At 40.4% G+C, this 21,666-nt stretch overlaps 1 protein-coding gene across 4 annotated transcripts in view; it reads left to right on the top strand.

Moving 5' to 3' along the window:
• The window catches only part of CORIN (corin, serine peptidase), a 198,119-nt gene that overhangs the window by 75,084 nt on the left and 101,369 nt on the right, over positions 1 to 21,666 (top strand). For all 4 annotated transcript variants that reach the window (XR_011231390.1, XR_011231388.1, XR_011231389.1 and 1 more), the window contains exon 5: positions 10,016 to 10,197. Coding sequence is in view for 1 of the 4 variants with exons in the window: in XM_069457572.1 (XP_069313673.1) it covers positions 10,016 to 10,197 (182 nt within the window). In the remaining 3 variants the exon portion in view is untranslated. The remainder of the gene's footprint in view (positions 1 to 10,015; positions 10,198 to 21,666) is intronic.

A 21,666-nucleotide genomic window follows, 5' to 3' on the forward strand; every position in this document is an offset into this window, starting at 1 on the left:
TGTTCCCTTTGCCTGGGAGGATCTTTCTCCTCACACTAAACTCTCTGCTCAGAAGACACCTCTGCAGAGAAAGCTTTTTGGACCACCCTTGGTGGGTCTCCTGTTACCTTCTGCTCCAGCGGTTGTGCCCCTTTTTGCCTGTCTACATACCGCCTCTCTTACTTTATAAGCTCCACGGTGGCAGAGAACTTGCTGACTTTTTGCATTATTGTATGTCCAGTGTTCAGAACAGCACCCAACACATAGTAGGTGCTCATTAAATACTTGTTGTAATAAAGCAATCAATAAATAAACTCTTCAATTAGGGAAGCCTTCTAAATGTCTAGGCTGATGGGAGTTCAGAATGTGTTGACTGTAGTTGTACATCGTTTGTATAATAGGTATGTTTCTAAAATTTATGCATAAATCAAATTTTGTATGTATATTAAGTGAATTGCAATTTCGAATGGTGTGACTTGTATGATATTTCCAGAGATAATTTAGTTTCCTTCTGAATGAGCTGCAGTTGGCAGAACTAGTTAAGATACTATATGAACTTGCACTTCTCCATTGCTGTTAAAATCCTGGACCTCATAGATCAGGGATCCCAAGATGGTGCCTGAGGGTTGGCTTGTTGGCTTTGTGCTTTCTTTTTAATATTGACTTATATGAGCTCAGTTAGAAAGATTTTTGAGTCAACTCTAGTTGAAAATCTTAGAGTTGAGGTTTATATCAAGAGCAGAAACCAAACAGCGTTAAAATTTCTAGAGGATACTGACCAGGACGATTATTGAGAGTCTGTTCATGTGAAGAAGAGTTGAGGGACCTGGGGGTATGAAGCCCTGAGGGAGAATTCTTGCATGTTTCTGGGCCTTGGCCTGGAAGAGGAGCACAGTTTTTCTATTTTCTTCCGCAGGGCGAAGACAGAACCAATAACTGAAAGTCATTGAGAAGTAAATTCCAACTTAGCTAATGGAAGAATTTTATGAATAGTAAAGTTGTATAAATATGGAATTGTTGTCTCAGGAAGTGGTGAGTTTGCTATTCCTGGAGGTGTTTAAACTGACTGATGAGAACTTATTTGAGACATGGCTATGGAATCCAGCATTTTATGATAAATTGGTTTCTCGTTGGATTGAAGGGCAGGTCCGTGGCACTGATGAGTAAGAAGCTCTAGAAGCTCATGAGGCAAGATGAAGATAATGAAATTTACCATAACTTTTAAGGACACTTTTATGTTTTCTTTGGGAATAATAATCAGAGAATCCACCTGTGAGGTTTTGTGGGGGTTCGTGTTGGCACTCAATGGGTCAGACCCTGCAGGACTTCTGCTTTGCTGAGTGGACTTTGCAAATTAGGACCCTGCTATCCCAAGTCCTCTTTCTCTCTGATACAACTCTCAGGTTCTTACCTAAATAAATGTTCAGCAAATATTTCAAGTGTGTCACCTTGGGGAGGTGACAAAATGCCTGCTTGGACACCCGTGTGTCTTGGCCTTTGCTCAGAGTTAAACAGTTCATGGTAGAAAATGGAACTTTGGACCCCAGATGTGAAGTGACCTGTGTCCCCCCAAACATTACTGTGTCACATTTGGGAAAAAGTGGAAACATTAGAGGATCAAAATATTTTTATAATTATAATTTTTAAAATTTATATAGGTCCGTAGTCAGAGAAAATAGATGAGCATTGTTGCTATGACTAATTAAGATTCTTAAGGTCATTTGCTGCTTGTTTCCCTGAATTTAGATGCTGAGTTGGAAACAGCACTTTCTGTCGCCACAGCAGTGCTGGCTGCCTGGCTGTTCACGGGCGGCTGTATCACCGTTCGCTTTCAGCATCGGACAGCACTGGTGATCAGTCTGCCTTTTTTGGCTTATATATAAAATATCAGATGATAGAGCAGGGTTCGTTTTATGAACCCAAATGGCTCACAGTGCAGGTAAGATGCAGTCAGAGAGTTCAGGGTACTTAGTATTTGACGAAGATGTAAAGCTAGAGAATCAGGCTGTGACAGATGGAATCTTCCTGAAAATGCCTTGTCATGTTACTGACAGTGTCTCAAGCACACGTGTTTCATCCAGCTCAGTGGAATAATTCGTTCCGTTTTCTCCTCAATACTTCATTGGTATTACGTGGATGTGACTAGAATTTGTAAATGATACTTGTGATTCAATTCATTTCAAAGATCCATATTTATGGCATCATTTCGTGATATGCAAAAAATCAAAACAGCTGCAAAAATAATGAAACAATTGCAAGTTTCTTTTGTGATTTGTTAATTCCCCATCCCTTGGGCCCTGGTAAGTATGCCAAACATTAATGGGAATCAGGATCATGTGGATTAAAAGAGTGTGGAATTGTGTATTCATATTTCCTTTCAGTTGTCTGGTTTTTACATTCTCCACACCCGTCTTAATTCGAGCTGCGTTTGTCTGTTGGTATTTCCTCAACTTTCTCTATTGTAAGAGTGATACCCCACTACTGGCATATGAACAAGATACTCTGTAGGGTTTTTATGCATAGCCACTTTACTGACATTTGTCTTTTTCATGGGAATTATGTAAAGATTGACTAGTTCATGTAGAACTGGCTGACCGGAAGGGGAGGGAATCGCACGAGCAGGGACCCTGTGAGCTCTTGTACCCCCCATTCAGTTGGGAGTTACGTGGTCGCTGTCCTCCCAACATTGCTATTGACAGCTTTATTCCAGGCAGGTCACCGGATCATCCTCTGCATGTGACTCATTTATTTATTCAACAGATATTTATGGAGTGTTGACTGTGCACAGTAGGGACGTAACTACACATAAGCTAGATAAGAATCCTTATGGAGCCTGACGGAGCTTATGTTATATTGGCGAGAGATCGGTGATAAGCAAACAGACAATGAATAAATACTAGTTTATTAGATGGTGATAAATGCAATGGGAAAAGGAAAGCAGGGGATGGAGAGCTTTGGGAGCCTGGGGGTATGGTGACAGGAGGTGCAATTTTAAGCAGAACGTTGTTCAGAAAAGCCTCGCCGAGAAGGTTGCATTTGATCCGCGAGGATATGGGAGTCCAGGACTTGAGGGAGAGCTGGATCTCCTCAGTGTCCTGTGGTCACTGACCAAAGCGGGAAAAGACGGTATGATGGGATCAGTCCTGCAGGCAGCTACTGTGGCCAAGAACAGGGGTGCATGGGCGTAGGCATAAGGGGAGGGAGAGGAGGGCGTTGCTAGGAACACGGAGAGCTTGGAAGCTCCCTCAGCTCCTGACATCAGTGTATTCAACAAAGATGTTGGGGAAACTGCCAATTTATTCCTTTATCAAACACTTATTGGGCACCTACAGTGTGCCAGGTGCATTGCTTGATCCTGCGGATGTGGAGATGAATAAAACACAGTGCTACCTTCAAGGCACTCAGCATAATAGATACCAGCCGTGAACACAATGAAATTGCTGTACGATGTGGTCAGTTTTCAAGGTGTGGGGGCCCCAGAGAATTGGGAGGGTTCATTCCACCTGGCATTACCAGAGAAGGTTACTAGCAGGGAGGAGGTAACTGCTGAAATGAGTTTCGGAGGAAAAAGAAAATTTGCCATGTGAACAAGTTGGGGAAAAAGGCATTTCAGGTGGAGTAACAGCCTCGGTCTACCATATATTAGAGGAACTACAGCTAGTTTAATTTTACTGGAACAGAACATGGGAGAGAGAGGAACAAATGGATCTGAAGGATTTTACAAAGTAATAGTGGCAGTATTTAGTGATTAATTGCATACGGATGGTGAGGTTGAAGGTGAGGCAAAAGTTTTTGGGCCTGGAGACTTGGGTGGAGGGTGTTACCACCAAGATTAATGACACATATGAGGGGAGGAGAGGTGGTGACGGTGGCGGATAAGGAGTTAACGTTGAGATAATTTATTACTCTGGTTCAAGAAGTGCATGACAATAATTTTCCTTTGAGTGGAAACAAAAACAGCTTTTCTTCTGTAGAAGATGACTTGATTTATATTTTTATTCAGTGGTGTGCTGGTGAACCAGATCCCTGACAAAGAGAAAACAAACAACAAAACCATCATTTGTAGCAGTTGTTGATTTCTCTGATATAAGCAGTCCCACCAGATTTCAAGCTAATAATGGTTTAATTTTCTACTTACATGCCACTGTGTTTTATCCCTTGACAAGTATTTGTTGAGCTTGAACTAGATGTGAGGCGTGGAGCTGTGTGCTGGCTATTTCCCTTTTACTTCTCCGTGTCTGCTTTCCACCCTCTCCTGTTCCAGCTCTTCCCTGGGGGTGAGTTTCAACCACGGCTACTTTCTAGTTCCTGTTGGGTTCCGCCGATGGGAGCCACCAGCAGGAGACGAGCGTGTGGGAGAACAGGCAGGCTCAGTAGGGACCCGCTGGCTTCCCCCTGCCCTGTTACATGGGGTGACTGCAGCCCACCGTGAGAGGGTGTGACTTCCCCATACGACTGCTCCTTCCCTTGTCTCTTACACCTGGGGTGCCAGCAGCCCCCTGCCCCAGCCTATGACACTGCCCCTTGTTGGTTTTGCTGAACTCAGCCTGCACCTTCGTAAGCGGGCCTTCCATCAAACACGCTGCAGGGAGCCTGCTTTTAGTGCATCATCTCTTTCCTGTTGGAATCATGACAACTGTAAATGAAAAAAAAGACACAGTCTTGGGTTTTAGAGTTGCAGACCAACGTGACCAAGAAATATCCCAGCTTCTTCCATTATTTGTCTTCTGAGGTGAGATAATGACAACTGTAAACGTTCACTTGCAGAGCGCTCCAGCCCTGTGGCAGGAGGAGGTGGGAACCAAGGAAGCCTCTCTCCTGCCTCTCTCCTACCCCATCTGACCCTGACCTCTCGCAAGGGCTCTTGAGGGCGCCAGAGTGCGCTGCCCTAGGCAGCCAGTGCTTTTGGCCCATGGTAGGCGGAAGCCGTCTGTTGTCTCTGTGTTTTCCAGCAGTGGTGATGAATTCATTTCCCTGTGTCATTTGTGGATTTATGTTTCTATGTTTTCTGTGGCTCACGTGAGACGAGGCCATATGGGGCAGCCCCGGGCCGGAGGCACAGTCTCTGGCCACAAGAGTTTTCCTGTAGGTTTCAGTTTCCCCACAGGGTAAAAGGACATGGGAGTAGATTGTCTTGCGAGATCCTGCCGACATCAACATTCTCTCCATGACTCAGTAAGGTCTGCAGCTCCGGGAGCTGCCCGTGGCTGTGACTTTGTGATTATTGTTCACTGAACAGCCCAGCCCAACAGACAAATGTAGGAATGTATTTCTAGAGAGAGAGTTGTGTGAGTCTCATCAATGAATAGGACGTCTAACTTAGTAGCACACCTCTGACAACACGATGTGTCAACGAAGAGTGTATTGGCTACCTACTGCTGTGTCACAAATTCTACGGATACAGACAACAGACATCTATTATCACACAGTTTCTGTGGGTCAGGAATCTGGGAGTTGCTTAGCTGGGGCCTCTGCTTCAGGGGCTGTCACGTGGTTTAATAAAGGTGTTGGCAGGGTGAGGTCTCTGCAGAAAGATCCACTTCTAAGCTCATGATTGTTGGAAGAATTTTAGCTCCTCAAGGGCTGTTGAACTGAGCGCCTTAGTTCCTAGCTGGCTGTTGGCCAGAGGCCACCTGTAGTCACTGCCATGTGGACCTCTCCAATATGGCAACTTGCTTCATCAATGCCAGGTGGGGAGTGAGTCTGCTAGCCAGGCAGAAGTCACAAGCTTATGTGGTCTAATGATGGAAGTGCCATCCCATTACCTTCTGTCGGTTGGAAGTCAGTCACTAGGCCAGCCCACTCTCCAGAGAAAGGGATCACACAGGGCGTGATGGCAGGAGACAGAGAGTGCTGGGGACCATCTTAGAGTCTGCCTGTCACAAAGACTCTTCTGTTTTTTCACGAAGAAAGAGTTTTAAATCCTTTGTCCTCCTAATATATTTAGTTAGTTTATTTGTCAAAAGTAAAAAGTGACAACTAAATACAATGTGGCGTCTTGAATGGAGATTCTGGATATATGGGAACAGAGTCCTTTGTTCAGTTAAAGGTATTGTATCAATGCTGATTTCCTGGTTCTAATCATTATACTATAGCTATGTAAAATGTTTACCTTAAGGGAACCTAGACAAAGGCCTTATGAAAACTTTCTGTACTTTTTCATAACTTTTCTGTAAGTCTAAAAGAAGTTCAAAATAAAAGGTTAGAAAAAAAATGATTAATAAAACTGAAAAACCCATTAGCTGTATAAGCCTGCTTTGTGGCACTAGCTTATTCAGTAATTTTAACTTCATGTCCTTATCAGAACATTTTTGGTAGATAAAATCTATACCTTTTTATTTGATAGATACATCCTAACAATATTTTTGGAAAGTAAATTCTCTACAAATTTTAGAGGTAAAATGTACAATTTTTTTGGCAGGTAAATCATTTTAGAACATCCTTCCTAGTGAAAACACCACAAAAACCTCACTATCACTATGTTGTAGTATTACTTATTCATTTATCAACTGTTTCAATAACTATTTAATGATTATTAAATAATCATTGGAGGTGGCATAAGAACTTTCTGCTTTAACTTTACTTGCAATGTGCTAGGGACTTTTGCACGACACCAAATGTACTTCACACATCAATTAAAAATAATCACCATTTCTAAAATAGGATTCTGATAGCCAAAGTGGTCTCCTTCCCTGTGCTGCGCCCTGTTTTTCAGTTGTCAGTCTGCTCGTTGCTGGGATATAGACGCATATTCCAAAATAGTATGGCCTGTCTGACCAGGCTGTTCGAAGTGATGAAAAGCAAACTACTTCAGCGCTTCACAGGCAGTTGAGTTTCATGCAATGCAGGGACAAATGGCTCCTCGTTGTGCTCACGCTTTGAAAGGGCGGCTGGTTATTAATACTCTATCACCATTGCACACGTCCTGGCCCAGCAATGTGAAACTTGTGGGTCTCAGTCGGTGACACCTCTTAAGAGAGCTATTTGGAAACACTCTAGACATTTTTCTTAGGCCCTATTTTTAGAATGGAGGGCCTAATGGTATTTTCATGTCTCTGTATGTTCCCAGAACAAATCTCAAGAAAAATGTCTGTTACCTTTTGAAATTTAGCAAAGCTGGCGGGATTATCGGTGCTCTTCTGAGAAATCTCACCTTAAAGAATGGATTTTGATTTAGAGAAGGTTCGCGGTAAAAGGACCATGAAAAATGGTACAAACTCCGGCTCTTCCCAGCCCCTCACTTTTTAAATGAGGAAACTGAGTCTTGGCAGGAGTGAACTGTGGGCCCGAGGCCAGACAGTGGAGGAGCGGCCACATGAAAGTTGTGGGGTGATAGACAAGGTTTTCCTGTAAGAGTCAGTGGCAATGAGTCGGTTTCTGAGTTGGAGACTTAACTTTAGAACAAGAAAACAGTCTGCTGGGCCCAGCATGAAACTTCATTGCTGTTGTCCTAAAAGATTCTGAGAAAAGATGTGGAATGATCCAAAAAACAGGTGGGTTCAGCAGTAGGAGAATGTCCAGGAACCGCCTGGGAAAGTTGGACCCTCAAGTGTTCTTCAGCTTTGCAGCCATCTTCCCCGCCTTCAGAGAATGGTGGATGATTTTTTTCCCCCTTTAAATAGTATCTGGAATGTCATCAATTAGAGAGCCCTTTGCTTAGCAAGCAGTCTTTTTCTAAAGATGCAAAAAATCTCGTGAGGGTTAAGTGTCCATCTATTGTTATGTATTCCTCTGTGTTTTCTTCATCTCTTTTCTTATTTGAAAGCCTAGTTGAGACCAGCTACAATTGGGAGCGCAGTTTTGATTGCAGGAGGGGAAGAGTATGTTTTGACTCCGACAGAGGCGGCTGTCTGGGTGCGGTGCAGGTGTCGAGGTGGTCAGGACAGTATGGGGACACTGGGACCCTGGTCACAGACTAGGAGGGAAAGGAGGAATGCTAAGGACAAGCCTGGCTTGTGTTCTAGCTTTACTGTGGGCTGGCCCACACCTAGAAAGAAAATAGAAACATCTACGCCCCTTCCACGTGTTCCTTGGCCGCTTTGGCAAATGCTGTGACTCACTGTGGGTTTACTACGATTTTGTAGAAGGAAGGGACATCCCAGCCACCACGTATGTGGTTGTGCCCCTGGGAAAGTGCATGTCAGGTTTTAAACTGTCCTTGAATTGTGCTTTCGGAACATACGTTCATGAAGGTAGGACTTTCCTGCAATGTGGTAGCTATCAGAGTGGGTCCTCGGGTCCAGCTGCCCGAGTTCTAATCCTGCCTCTGACACGCGTTTCCTCAGTGAACGTGGACAAATCTCTTATTTTTCCTGTGCTTCAGTTTCCTTATTTGTGTGTTAGAGGTGACAGTCCCAGTACCTGTAGCAAAGAGCCGTCGTGAGAAATAAATGAGGTCGTGTGTGTGTAGCACTTAGCATGGTGCCTGGCAAAGGGTAAGTAATTGTGTAGGAATTCTACGTTCTCCACATTCCTTAACCGTGTGTCTTAGTTTTATTTGAGAAAATGCAGTCTCGAACCTCTCTGGAATAAGATTGAGAAGAGGAAATATTTCAAAACAATGTTATTTAAGTGATACTTTCTTAGTCTATAAGTATTTCCTGAACAGCATCCAGGTGTCTTGTTTATACCACGATACTTACCTGGGTCAGTTCACGTTTTATGTCTTTCAAATGCAAAACCTCTCTTTCCACATGTGCACTATCAAATCCACCTACATATGTATGCAGATAATTATGTAAATATCAGGATTCTAAAAGATGCTTAGTTTTAAGGTGACTTTTTGAGAGGAAGGTCACATTTTATCCGAATGTAATTGTTGAGTTCCCCTTTTCCATTTTTATGTATAACAAGATCTCGTCCCCAAGATTCTTTTCCAGACCCTATTGGTTCCGTTTTATCTCAATGGCTGGCATATTCCCTATGTTTCTGTAACCTAAAAAAGTATCAATAAGATATTTTAAATGTGCTTGTTTGACCAAGGAGGTTTTAAAACCCAATTACGAGGTCCTTATATGAGAAGAGATGATGTGGGAGAGTGGGTGTTCCTGCTTCTGCCCCTGGGAGCTGTGTGATCTTGCGTTCATACCAGAATCTTCCTGGGTTTGAATGAGGTGTCGTGCAAGGTTTCTTACAGACCTAACATTATATGATTCTGAGATCTCTTATTTACTCTACGTTTGTGAAGCAGATGCTTTGGTTTGACTGACGTGAACAGTTTCCATAAAACTATTAGAAATGCTTTCACCTGATAACCAGCCAGGGTGAGAGGTGCAGCTGGTAGCTGTAGAGTAGAAAAGGCCACCTGGGCTGCGAGGAAACAGGTGCAATGAATGGTCTTGGCGTCGTTAGCATCTTAGTCTCCACTCACAGAGCGGTGGATCTAGGGGTGTTGGATTGCACATCAAGTGAGTAAGACAAGTTCCAGGGGTATCATTACTCTGACCATTAACGGACAATTGTTTGCATTTTTCTACTTTGCAGAACACAGACTAGACATCTGAAAAGATAAATAACTGTACAAGATCTTCCAAGTTTCTACTTGTCTGTGTAATGTTTCTTTTCCAGGGAGGTTAGGGAAGTTAAGGAACGGTTTACACTCTGTCTGCCTTTTGGAGATACTTTGCATTTCTCAGAGGGATCATAAAAATATCCAAATAACTTATTTGTGACCTACTTCTGCCTTTGCAATTGGGTGGCCTTCATTTCCATGCTAGTTTTCCTCTTTTAATATTAAATAGAGCTCTTTTTGGCTGACAAGTATATTTTAGGACAGGTAACTTAAGAAAAATTATTTGGGATAAATTCTTCTACAAGAGATAGATGATATATTAGAGGACTAGCTTATCCTCTCTAGAATCAAGACAATAGAGTGGCTGAAATCATCAAAGGACTGAATGTAGAACGTTAAGTTGTTGACTATAGTAAATATAAATTAAAATAATCTTACAGCACTGGTGGCCAACTTTTCTTTAATTTCATTATTATTTCGAGAAGTGTTTTGAGAAAACATTTTCCCCTTTCACTTTTCTTCTAGGCACGGACTCCTGCCCTGTAGGTCCTTCTGTGAGGCGGCCAGAGAAGGCTGCGAGTCAGTGCTGGGGATGATTAATTACACCTGGCCCGATTTCCTTAAATGCTCCCAGTTTCGAAACCAAACCGGAAGCAGCAACGTCAGCAGGACTTGCTTCTCACCACAGCAAGAAGACGGAAAGCAAAGTAGGTGTTTGTGTTTCATTTCCTTTTTAGAAATTTTTATTTGCGTGTAACAACATTTTCATCTTGTTGTGGTTCATTCGTTCTCATTGTTATGTAGCATTGTAATATGTGATTGTATTATATCACAATACGTTTTTTCCTTCTACTGTTGATGGAAATTTGAATTGTTTCCAGTTTTCAGCTGTTAGGAAGAGGGATGCTATTGCTATGCTTGTATATGTCTTTGATTGAACAGGGTTATGTGTGTGTTCAGCAAAAAGTTTTCTAAGGTGGTTGTACCAGTTTAAACTCCTGCCAGCTCTGTGTGAAAGTTACAGCTGTTCAAAATCCCTCCCAATCCTTGGCGTTGTCAGCCTTTCTCATTTTAATTATTTTGGTGGGAGTATTGTAGTATTTCTTTGTGGTTTTAAGTTGCATTTTCCTGATGAATTTGATCAAATTTCTAAAAATTTTTGGCCATTTGAATATCCCTTTTTGTGAAGGGTCTGTCCCAATATTTTGCCCATTTGATGGTCTTTTTGTCATCAGTTTGTAGTTTTGTATGAATTCTGGATAGAAATCATCTGTTGGATATATGTTTTGCAAAGATCTCACACTCTGGCTTACCTTTCCATTCTTTTATTGGCATCTGTTATGGAAGAGAGGTCTGAATTTTAATGGGTCTATGTTATCAATCTTTTCTTTTGTGATTGGTTTTTTGTTTCTTAAGAAATCTGTGCTTACCCTAAAACATTAGAAGTTTTTCTCCTGTGTTTCTTCTAGGAGATTTATTGTTTTGACATTCAGTTTTACATCTACCATAATTATGGAATCAATTTTAGTGTATGGTAAAAAGTGAAAAGTAGAGATTAATTTTTTTCTATATGCATATTCAATTGACCCACCACCCTTTGTTTATTTAGAGGACAATTCTTTCCCTCTGCACTGTAATCAAGTGATTAGTTATGTGTCTATTTCTGGACCCTCTATTTCACTGCCAGGATTACTATAACTTTATAATAAGTCTTTATATTGAATATTATACGTCCTCCATTTTTTTTTCTTGTTCTTAAAGACCATTTGGCTCTTTGGGGCCCTTTACATTTAATATAAATTTTTTAATCACCTTGCAATTTCTACAAATGCTGTTTTTGTTTTGTTTTTAAATTGAGACTGCATTAAATCTATAGATCAAATTGGGGAGAACGGCTTTATAACACTGAGTCTTCCAACCCATGAAAGTGATACACCATGGTAATATTAGATATTTTAAATGAGGTGTTTAAACATTTCTCTCAGTAATCTGTTATAGGTTTAAACACCTAGATCTTGCCCATCTTCCTTTAGATTTATTTGTGAGTCTCTGGTATTTTTGATATTATTGTCAATGATACTGTTTTTAAAAATTTATTTTATTTTCTGTTTCTCTGTATCCATGAACTTTGATAAATCACTTAATAATTTTCACAGTTTCTCTATAGATTCATTTGAATTTTCTAGCATACAATCATGTCATCTATAATAATGACAGTTTATTTCCTCCTTTACAATCATTATGCTTTCTGTTTCTCCTATGTCACAGAGAAAGTTTCAAACATTTCATTTTTAAAAAAATTAAACAATTTTTTTGTATTTCAGCATATTACAGAGGTACAAATGTTTAGGTTACATAAATCGCCTTTGCCCCATTGGTATCAGAGCTTCAAGCATGTCCATCCCCCAGACAGTGCGCACCGCACCCATTAGGTGTGAATATACCCATGCCCTCCTCCCCCTCCCACCTGCCCTACACCTGGTGAATGTTACTAATGTATGCGCACTTAAGTGTTGATCAGTTAGTACCAATTTGATGGTGAGGACATGTGTTGCTTGTTTTTCCATTCTTTGGATACTTCACTTAGCAGAATGGGCTCCAGCTCCATCCAGGATAATACAAGAGGTGTTAGAGCACTGTTGTTTTTTGTGGCAAATGTCTGCCATTTCATTGTAGTGTTGAATTCATTTACAAACATATACCATGACATTTTATTAATCCACTCATGTATTGATGGGCACTTGGGTTGTTTCTACACTTTGCGATTATGAATTGTGTTGCTATAAACATTTGAGTGCAGATATCTTTGTTACAGAATGTATTTTTTGCCTTTGTGTAGATGCCCAGTAATGGGATTGTTGGATCAAATGGTGGTTCTACTTTTAGCTCTTTGAGGTATCTCCATATTGGTTTCCTTTTAAATATGATGTTTACTAAAGGGCTTTTATGGATACTCTTGGTCAGATTTTGTCTATTTGTAGTTTGCTAAGATTTTTTTTTTTTAAATCATGAATGGGTTTTGAATTTTATCAAATGATTTTTCTCTATCTATTAAGATAATGTATGATTTTCTTCATATTATGCTAATTACCTTTTTAAAATGCCAGCTTTACTGAGGCATAATTCATATCCTAGAAAATTCATCTGTTTTATGTATACAATTAATGGTTGTGCAACCATCACCACCATTTAATTCCAGAACATTTTCATCACTCTGAAAGGTAACCCCAAATCTGTTAGCAGTAAATCAATATCCTTCCTTTCCTCTGCCCCTAGAAACCACTAATTTACTTTTTGTTTCTATGAATTTAACTATTTTGAACATTTCATATGAACAAAATTATATAACGTGGGACCTTTTGTTACTGGCTTCTTTAATATGGCATAATGTTTTTAAGATTCTCTCAATACTTCATATATTTTTACTGTCAATGAATACTCCATTATAAGAATACATCATATTTTTAAAAACTTTACATATTAATTGAAAAATATTTGGGTTGTTTTAGTTTTTGACTATTATGAAAAATGCTGTTTATGAATATTCATGTGCGATTTTTTGTATGAACATGCATTTTTAATTTTCTTGGATATATACTTAGGAGTGGAACTGCTGAGACTTACAGTATAATGATTTATGTTTAACATTTTGAGGAAATGCTAGTCCCACAGACAATGTTTGAGGGTTATAATTTCTCCACATTTTCACCAACACTTGTTTTTGTCCTTTTTGTTTATAACCATCCTAGTTGAAGTGAAGTGGTATCCCATTGTGATTTTATTTATTTATTTATTTTTTTGAGACAGAGTCTCGCTTTGTTGCCCGGGCTAGAGTGAGTGCCGTGGCGTCAGCCTAGCTCACAGCAACCTCAAACTCCTGGGCTTAAGTGATCCTCCTGCCTCAGCCTCCCAAGTAGCTGGGACTACAGGCATGCGCCACCATGCCCGGCTAATTTTTTCTATATATATTTTAGTTGGCCAGATAATTTCTTTCTATTTTTTTAGTAGAGACAGGGTCTCACTCTTGCTCAGGCTGGTCTCGAACTCCTGACCTTGAGCAATCCACCCGCCTAGGCCGCCCAGAGTGCTAGGATTACAGGCGTGAGCCACCGCGCCCGGCCCCATTGTGATTTTGATTTGCATTTTGCTAATGACTAATTATGTTGAGCAACATTTCATGAGCTTGTTAGTGTTAGCTATTTGTATGTTTTATATTGAGAAATATCTATTCAAATGCTCTGTCCGTTTTAAAATTAGGTTATTGTCTTTTAATTGTTGCATTGTAAGAGTTCTTCAAATATTCTGGGTACAAGTGCCTTATAAGATACATACTTTCCAAACATTGTCTTACATTTTGGGGGAGTCTTTTCATTTTCTTGATGGTGTCCTTTGAAGTACAAAAGTTTTTAACTTCCAGGAAGTCCAGTGTATTTGTCTTTTGTTGTTTGTGCTTTTATTTTGATGTCTAAAATAATTGGCTAATGCAAGGCCACTAATGCTGACTCCTGTGTTTTCTTTTAAGAGTTATATGAATTTAGCTCTTGTATTTAAGTCACTGATCCATTTTGAATTAATTTTTCTATACAGTGTGAAGTAGGGGTCTAATTTCATTCACTTGCATATGAAAATCCAGTTGTCCCAGCACCAGCTGTTGAAGAGGCTATTCTTTCCCCATTGAGTGGCCTTGGTACCCTGGTCAAAAATCAGTTAGCCATAGATGTATGAGTTTATTTTTGGACCCTCAATTCTATTTCATTGATCTACCTAGCTATCTACCCACTGTCTTGATTACTATAGCTTTTCAGTAATTTTTGTAATTGAGATGTGTAAATCTTTTAACTTTTTCAGAATTACTGTAGCTCTTCTGAGTTCCTTTCATTTCTGTATGAATTTTAGGATTAGCTTCTCTATTTCTGGGAAAAAAAATACTGCACCCCCCCAGAATAACAGAATATACGTAAACATATGCATTTAAAAATTACCATTTTTAAACTTTCGACCTATTTGTGTCTCTGAATATAAAGTATGTTTCTGATACACCACATAGTTAAATCATGTATTTTATCTACTTCGGCAAATCTCTGACTTTTCATGGTAGTGTTGAATTCATTGACGTTTAATCTAAGTATGATAAGTAAGGATTTGCATCTGTCATTTTGCTATTTATTTTCTGTATGACTTTTTATTCCTCTATCCTCCAGTTCTGTCTTCTGTTGTGTTAGACATATGGAGCAGTAGCAGAACAAGCATAAGCACGCAGTCTAGTTACTAGAAAGTGAAACACTGCAAAACACAGGATTTACAGAGGGCATATCAACATGTTAGTTATTCACAGAGCAACAACCAGATTTGACAAAGGGAAGCTCATCCATCTGTCAGGTCAGAATGGGGTGCCATATGGTCTCAATTTGGGGTCTGGGTGAGTATCTCTCTTTGCCCCACATCAGGTGCTGGGGAAAGTGGACTCCAAAACTGAGGTCTGGCCTGGAAGCCCAAGCGGGTTCTTGGCTTCCCGCAGGAAAGACCTTAAAAGCAAGCAGACAGAGTAAAGCCAAAGCAAGTTTATTAAAGTAAGAAAAGAAATAAAAGGGAGGCTGCCCCATAGACAAGTCAGCGGCTCTCTCTCAGAGTAACAGAGAGCCACACTTTGTGAGTTCCCGGGGCCTTATTTTATACTTTCTATTTAATTTTGTGTTAAGCAGAGAGAGGATTAATCATAAGATTTCTGGGAAAGTTTCCTGGAACAGAGGGTTTCTCCCCTTTTTAAACTATATAGGTAACTTCTGGGAGTTGCCATGGCATTTGTAAACCGTCATGGTGCCAATGGGAGTATTTTTTAGTGTACTAATATATCATAAACAGGGTATAATAAATGGGGAGAGTAACCTGAGGTCTTTTTTCGTGGCCATGTGGGTTCTAAGGGGTTTTTCTGTCTTCTCCACTGCCTCCCGTTTTATCAGAGACCTTGGTTCAGGTCTTATGACTCCTTATCAAGCAGGGAACACAGGTTAAATGTCAATGCAATAGATTGGAGGCAATTACATAAAAGAATCCTGAATTTTTTTTTTTTTTTTTTTTTGAGACAGAGTCTCACTCTGGTGCCCAGGCTGGAGTGCAGTGACCTCATCAGAGCTCACTGCAGCCTCAAATTCCTGGGCTCAAGCGATCCTCCTGCCTCAGCCTCCCAAGTAGCTGGGGCTCCAGGTGCATGCCACTGTGCCCAGCTAAGTATTCTTTCTTTTTCTTTTCTTTTTATTTTTTTGTAGAGATGAGTCTTGCTCTTGCTCAGGCTGGTCTTGAACTCCTGGGCTCAAGCGATCCTCCTGCCTCAGCCTCCGGAGTACTTGGGACTACAGACATGGACGCCACGATGCCCAGCTAATTTTTCTATTTTTAGTAGAGACGCAGTTTGAACTCCTGAGTTTAAACTGGGAGTGATCCTCCCAACTTGGCCTCCCAGAGTGCTAGGATTACAGGCATGAGCCACCGCACCCAACGGAATCCTGAATATTTTAAAAGGGAAAGGGTCCCACTTGGCGAAGAGAGCGAGCGAAAGTGTTCTGGTGACGTTCAGCACTGCGGACCTGCGCTGGGCGTTGCCTTCCTACTTAGCCTGTGAAATGAGGGATAAGGAAAAGCTGACTCCTGCCTCATTCTTCTCCTTCCAACTTGTGAAATTATTTCCCCCAAGAAAATAGCCATTCCCCCCTTTACATAATGTGCCCTGTTTTCCTTTCCGAAGTGCTTTCACAGCTGGTAGTTTATGTTGCTTCCAGAGTAAATCTCTGAGGTATCATCATCTTTATTTTATAAATTAAGAAACTGAGGTTCAGGGAGGTCGTTCCCAGCTTATTTTAAAACCAGCCCCAGGCTCTCTCCTCCATGCCACAGTCCACCATCCTGGGACCGTCCTGGGATTTGATCATTAATCCTTATTAATCCCCTCTGTTACAGCCCCCTGCTCGCAGGTGCTCTCAAACGTCTTCTCAGACTGAATCGAGCCAAACCCCACGACTTGTAACAGCTGCTTTTCCCAATGCATAGCTCCGTAAATTCAATGCCTCTCTTATTGTCTCTCTTAGCATCCTTTAAGTCAGTCGTAACTCCTAAGCTACTTTGTTCTCATGTCCAAGGATACACAGTGGCCTTCTCCTTCCTATCTTGTGTTAATACTAGGTCTCGTCAAGGAAATGATGTGCTGAAGTGATAATGGTATGGGAACTGTTCTGCAGAGGTCTTAAAATAAACATTCGTGTGTGTTTCCATAGTTGAGATGTGAGAACTCGGGGGGCTGAAGTTCAAGTCCCATCAATCATTCTGAGCTTTCAACCTTGTCTGTAATCATATATGGAAAGTAGTTTTTTAAATGGTATTTCTGTAGGCCTAAAGAGACCTCCGTGTCATGAAAGAACTTTAGTTATCTATCCGTTCATTTCCCTCTTCCTTTTCCTAGTACCTTATTTGCTTTGTCGAGCTCTGGTTGCCCAGAGCAACCATTTCAGTGCATTAGCAGCAAAATTGTAGTTTCGGGATCTTGATAAAACATAGCCTGAATTTCTCCAATTGAGTTGTGTGTTCGTTTGGGAGAAATAATGCAATACTGTTTCTTTGAGTACTTCGTATCAATGTTTGGCCAGAGATAGATGGGTATAGGTCGCATCAGGAAGCACTGAAAACTAGCCATGCACTTTTCATTACAATGACCAGCCTTAAATAAAATGAGATTTTCCTGGAACCCCGCATTTTCCTATAATTGTAGGTTTAAATCATTTATCATTTTAAATTATAAAAAGCACTTTGTTTCTTCCATCATTAAAGGAGCGACCCTGGTGGGTACCTAGAGCTTAATCCCGTGAGAAATCTGGGAAAGAGTTTACTCTAGTACATACGACTCAAAATCAGCCCACCAGAGGGGTGAGGGAGCCGGGGTGTGCATTTCTTTCCTTCAGTCTTTGAAGCTGAGCGTATCTGCTACCCCCCATGAGTGCAATGTCCTGTAAGAGAAGAGATGCGGGATTGGGGAGGAGAAAGTGTGGGTTTGCTGTGCTGCAGTGGAAGCCTTTTGTCCTGTTGATTTCTCCTTCATCTGCAGCAGTCTCGTTGCATCCGGAGTCTAGAACACGGCTCTGTTTTGACCCCCTTCCCACCACTCTGGACACCCCCGAGTCTCCTTGCTTGTCCCCTGCTAACCCCTTAAATGTTGATATTCCATAGGATTCTATTTTCAACCTTCTTTTCTCAAGGCTGTATACATTCTCCCCGCACCGCCCCTCCCCCCGCCCCAGGAAATCTCATCCTTGCGTATGGCCACATAAACACTGATGACGCTCACATCTACGTTTCACCCCCAATTTTATTTCACTTCCCTAAGCTTCTGACCCATAGTCCATGGTTCTTGCTTCCACCTCTCAAGCAAAGCTACTTCTCCGCACGTCCCCAAGGGTCTCTATCCGCGTTGCTATTAATACATCCCATAGTAGTTCTCAGTAGTTCCTGACCTCCCACAGTACTTGCCACATTTAATCACTCCTTCCTCCCTGAGAAACTCTTCACTTCCCCTCCGGGTGGATTTCCTTTTTGCTTTGACCACTTATTTCAGTCTCCTTTGGTGTTCTCTCCTCATTTCTCTTACCTCTAGACATGCCATGCCCAGGGCTTAGTCCTTTGATCTCTCCCCTACTGGAGACCTAATTCAGGCTCAGGGCTTTAAACACCACCGAGACATTGACAGCTACAAATGTGAGTCTCTAGCCTGCATGTCTCCTGTGACTCTGTAACCTGCATGCATGTGTATGCTTGTGGCACGCGCACACACACACACACACACACACAACACACACACACACACACACACACACAAGCACCTTTATTTCCACTTGAGCACCTAAAAGGCACGTCGAGCATAACAAGTACAAAACAGAGCTGATACAGCCCCTGTAACTTTTCCTCTCCCAGCTTTTTCCACCTTAGTAATAAAGACTTCATTCTTCTAGTTGTTCCCACCGAAAACCCTGAGTCATCCTTGACTCTTCTCTTTCTCTCTGATCTGTCAGCAAATCCTAGTGGCTCCACTGTCTAAATAGGTACATGGTCCAACCAGGGTTCCCCATCTCCACAACCGGCACCTGGCCCGGCTCCTCCTGACTCATGCCAGGATTGTCCTTTCAGCCTCATTATGGGTGTCCTTGCTGCCGGCTTTTGCCCTGCAGGCTGTCCTCCACAACGCAGTGAAAGGGATCTTTTACACTTTCACCTCTCTCCTTTCCAAATTTTCTAATGGAAATCACGTCTCTTTCCACACGGCAGTGCTGCTACATGCACAGCTGCAGGGGAGCACCAGCTATGCAAGATTCAATGTGAAAGGTGCCTCCTCAAGATACGCAACAGAGACGCTCTGCCCTGCGTCTCCTGGCCCCGGTTATCTCTCCGACTTCTCTCCTAATGCTTTCCCCTTTGCTCTCTGGGCTGTAGCTACTCTGTTCCATCTGCCTGCAATGTTCTTGCCTCAGATACCCCCTCTCGGTTCTTGTCATCTGCTGCCAGCACCTGTGTGCAGGGCTGCAGCCTGGGGCATGTTAGGGAGAGGGGGTCAAACATCGGGTGAGGACGATAGCAGCCGTCAGTACTGTTGCTTTTTGGATAGAGATAGAGCTAAGGCTATGAAAGGATTCTTATGGAACTGAAACTTCAGGATCAACTTTTCTGGTACTTGAATTTCATTGTGCTGTGAATTGCAACTTGAAGTTTTTTCGTCATTTAAAGTCCCTAACAACTTCTTTTGGTCTGTAATGAGAGATGCTCATCTTGTAGATTTCCATTGTTTTTCGGTGAGAACCACTGGCTTGGTTTTTGACTTTGCTATGCCACAGACCAGCATAAAGAAGCAGTGTCAGATAAAATAGATTTCTTGTTGAGCCTAAATACTACCTGTTCTCTTTGGGTTCAGTAATTCTTGTTTATAGGTCATTTGAGATTAGATTTTTATGCTCTGCCAAATGTTGCTTTGCCTAAAGTGGCCCAGTGGTTCCTAAAACAGAAATATAGAGATTGCCTTTCCTCATTTGCTTTTATTCTTCTTATTCTCTTTACAAGTTAGCTACTTGGCTTAGAGGATGAAAACTTGATTGTAGATTGATCCTGTGCTTCTTATAAGCATTATTTTGTCCAGTGGCTGGAGACCAAGGACATCTGCATTTTGTTCAGTATTATGCCTCACAATATGTGGTCTTACAGGTTACAATAAAATATGGGCATTTTAATCAGCAAAAGTCTGATTTTTTTTTTCAATTTATATAATCATCATTTCTAAGCCTATTTTGGTCAAGAATCAGTTTTGATCGCTCCAAGAAGAATGCCAATCATTCACATCCTGTATGATTCAAAACATCATCTATTCTAATTCTGTATTCAGCATTATATTCCCCATGGTGGTCAATTTAATCATAGCAGATACATCTCTACAGAACTAAGGAGTTGAAAAAATTTCTGTTTGTTTCATATAGGAGAAATGCTAACTTTGTTCTAAGTTTCATGCTTGTCTCCCAAAATTCCCAGGATTGGATACTATCTACAGCTTTTCAGTGGACATAGTTCTGTAAACTCAATCAGTTCTTCCCGAAATTGAGCTACGATGATAAGGCAGTTACTTGCCCAATAATTCAGACATCGTAAGTGTTTGAACTCTAAACTCTGAGCCACCCACTGAAACAAATACATGGTTCAGAATCATCACATCAAAATCTGTGAATCTCTTCTGAAATTGTGACTTCATTATGCCAGATAGCACTGTGATGTTCATAACTGCAATTCCATTGAGCTCAGCAATTGGAAAGTAATTTGAAGTCTCCATTATCATCTGCTCAATCCATATGTTTATTTTGTGTCTGAACCTCTGCACACATTTAAACAAAATGAGCTAAGTTCTTATCGGGGAGGCAGTGTAATGTGTTTTAGTGCTGTAGTCTTTCAAATAAAGGATTTTGAAAATTTATACCTTATATAATTTTAAGTTAATATCTAAACAATTTTAATCATGAATGTAAATAGCGTCAGGTAGTGCAATTTAAAGGATATTATAATAATTGACATTTTAAAATGAAGCTGTTATATTACTCTTTTAAACATGTCCAGTGGAATATAAACCCCATAGTGATTTGGCATTCACCAAACATTAAAAAATTACAAACTATTCTTGTAACATTTAGCAAATTTTACCTTGCTCCTTTTTCTCCCTGAACTTTTATTTCTATTTCCCTTTTCCCACAGAATTACATTCTAGTGTAATATCTTTTTCATGCTTAGATTATTTTTATCACCTTAGCATACATCTCTAGAACAAAACTATGTATAAAAATGGAAAACATTACTTTTAAAAACTTTAATCATGAAACTCTGCGTGTCAACAATTTCTTTTCTAATTAATTATAAAATTGTGATTTAAATCTATGATAAATGTTTATGAATAGATTATTAACCTTAAATGTGACATTTATCAGAAATTCATATCTTGATGTATTAGGTGGGATGGTTTGTTTTCTTTTAAAACTGGTTTGTGTAGAATGTATCAGATTTTGGCAACAATTGTATTCATATTTTTTTTCTTCTGGATGGTAGTGCTTTGAAAATTTATTAACATAGTTAAATACAAGGGAATAGAAGTTGTTTTATTGTAATAATGACATTCAACTATTTGAACAGCTTTTCAGTTTAGTGTCAAAAATCACATAGTAATAATCTATTATTAAAATTATTTTTAACGATTAGATGACAGCTTAATTAGATTCTCCTTCCATTTTTGAAAGCGCACAGTTGGAAAGCACCCTACTTGCAAGTGAATTTGTTATCTGGTCAGGACAACCATTCACATTCTCCATTTCTGAAAAAGTTACCAGGATTTATCAAATGTCTATTTAGTACTCTCACTTAGAGGCACTTTGGTTAACCCTATTTCTTCAGAAAAGATTAGGAAAACTTAGTTATTATTAATTTTAATTAATCTTTCCTAATACAATATTTTTATTAAAATACTTTTTATGTTGTCATGTGCTTTAAATTTATATTTATCAAACTTTGGAACTGTCAATTTTATTCATCAATTTATGTAAAATTTACCTAACTAAGTCTTCAGTGTCCAATTTATTAGTCAAATTACAGTTACCTTCTGAAAGAGATAGGCT

This window comes from Eulemur rufifrons, chromosome 24 (assembly GCF_041146395.1).
Source record: "Eulemur rufifrons isolate Redbay chromosome 24, OSU_ERuf_1, whole genome shotgun sequence".
NCBI lineage: Eukaryota > Metazoa > Chordata > Mammalia > Primates > Lemuridae > Eulemur > Eulemur rufifrons.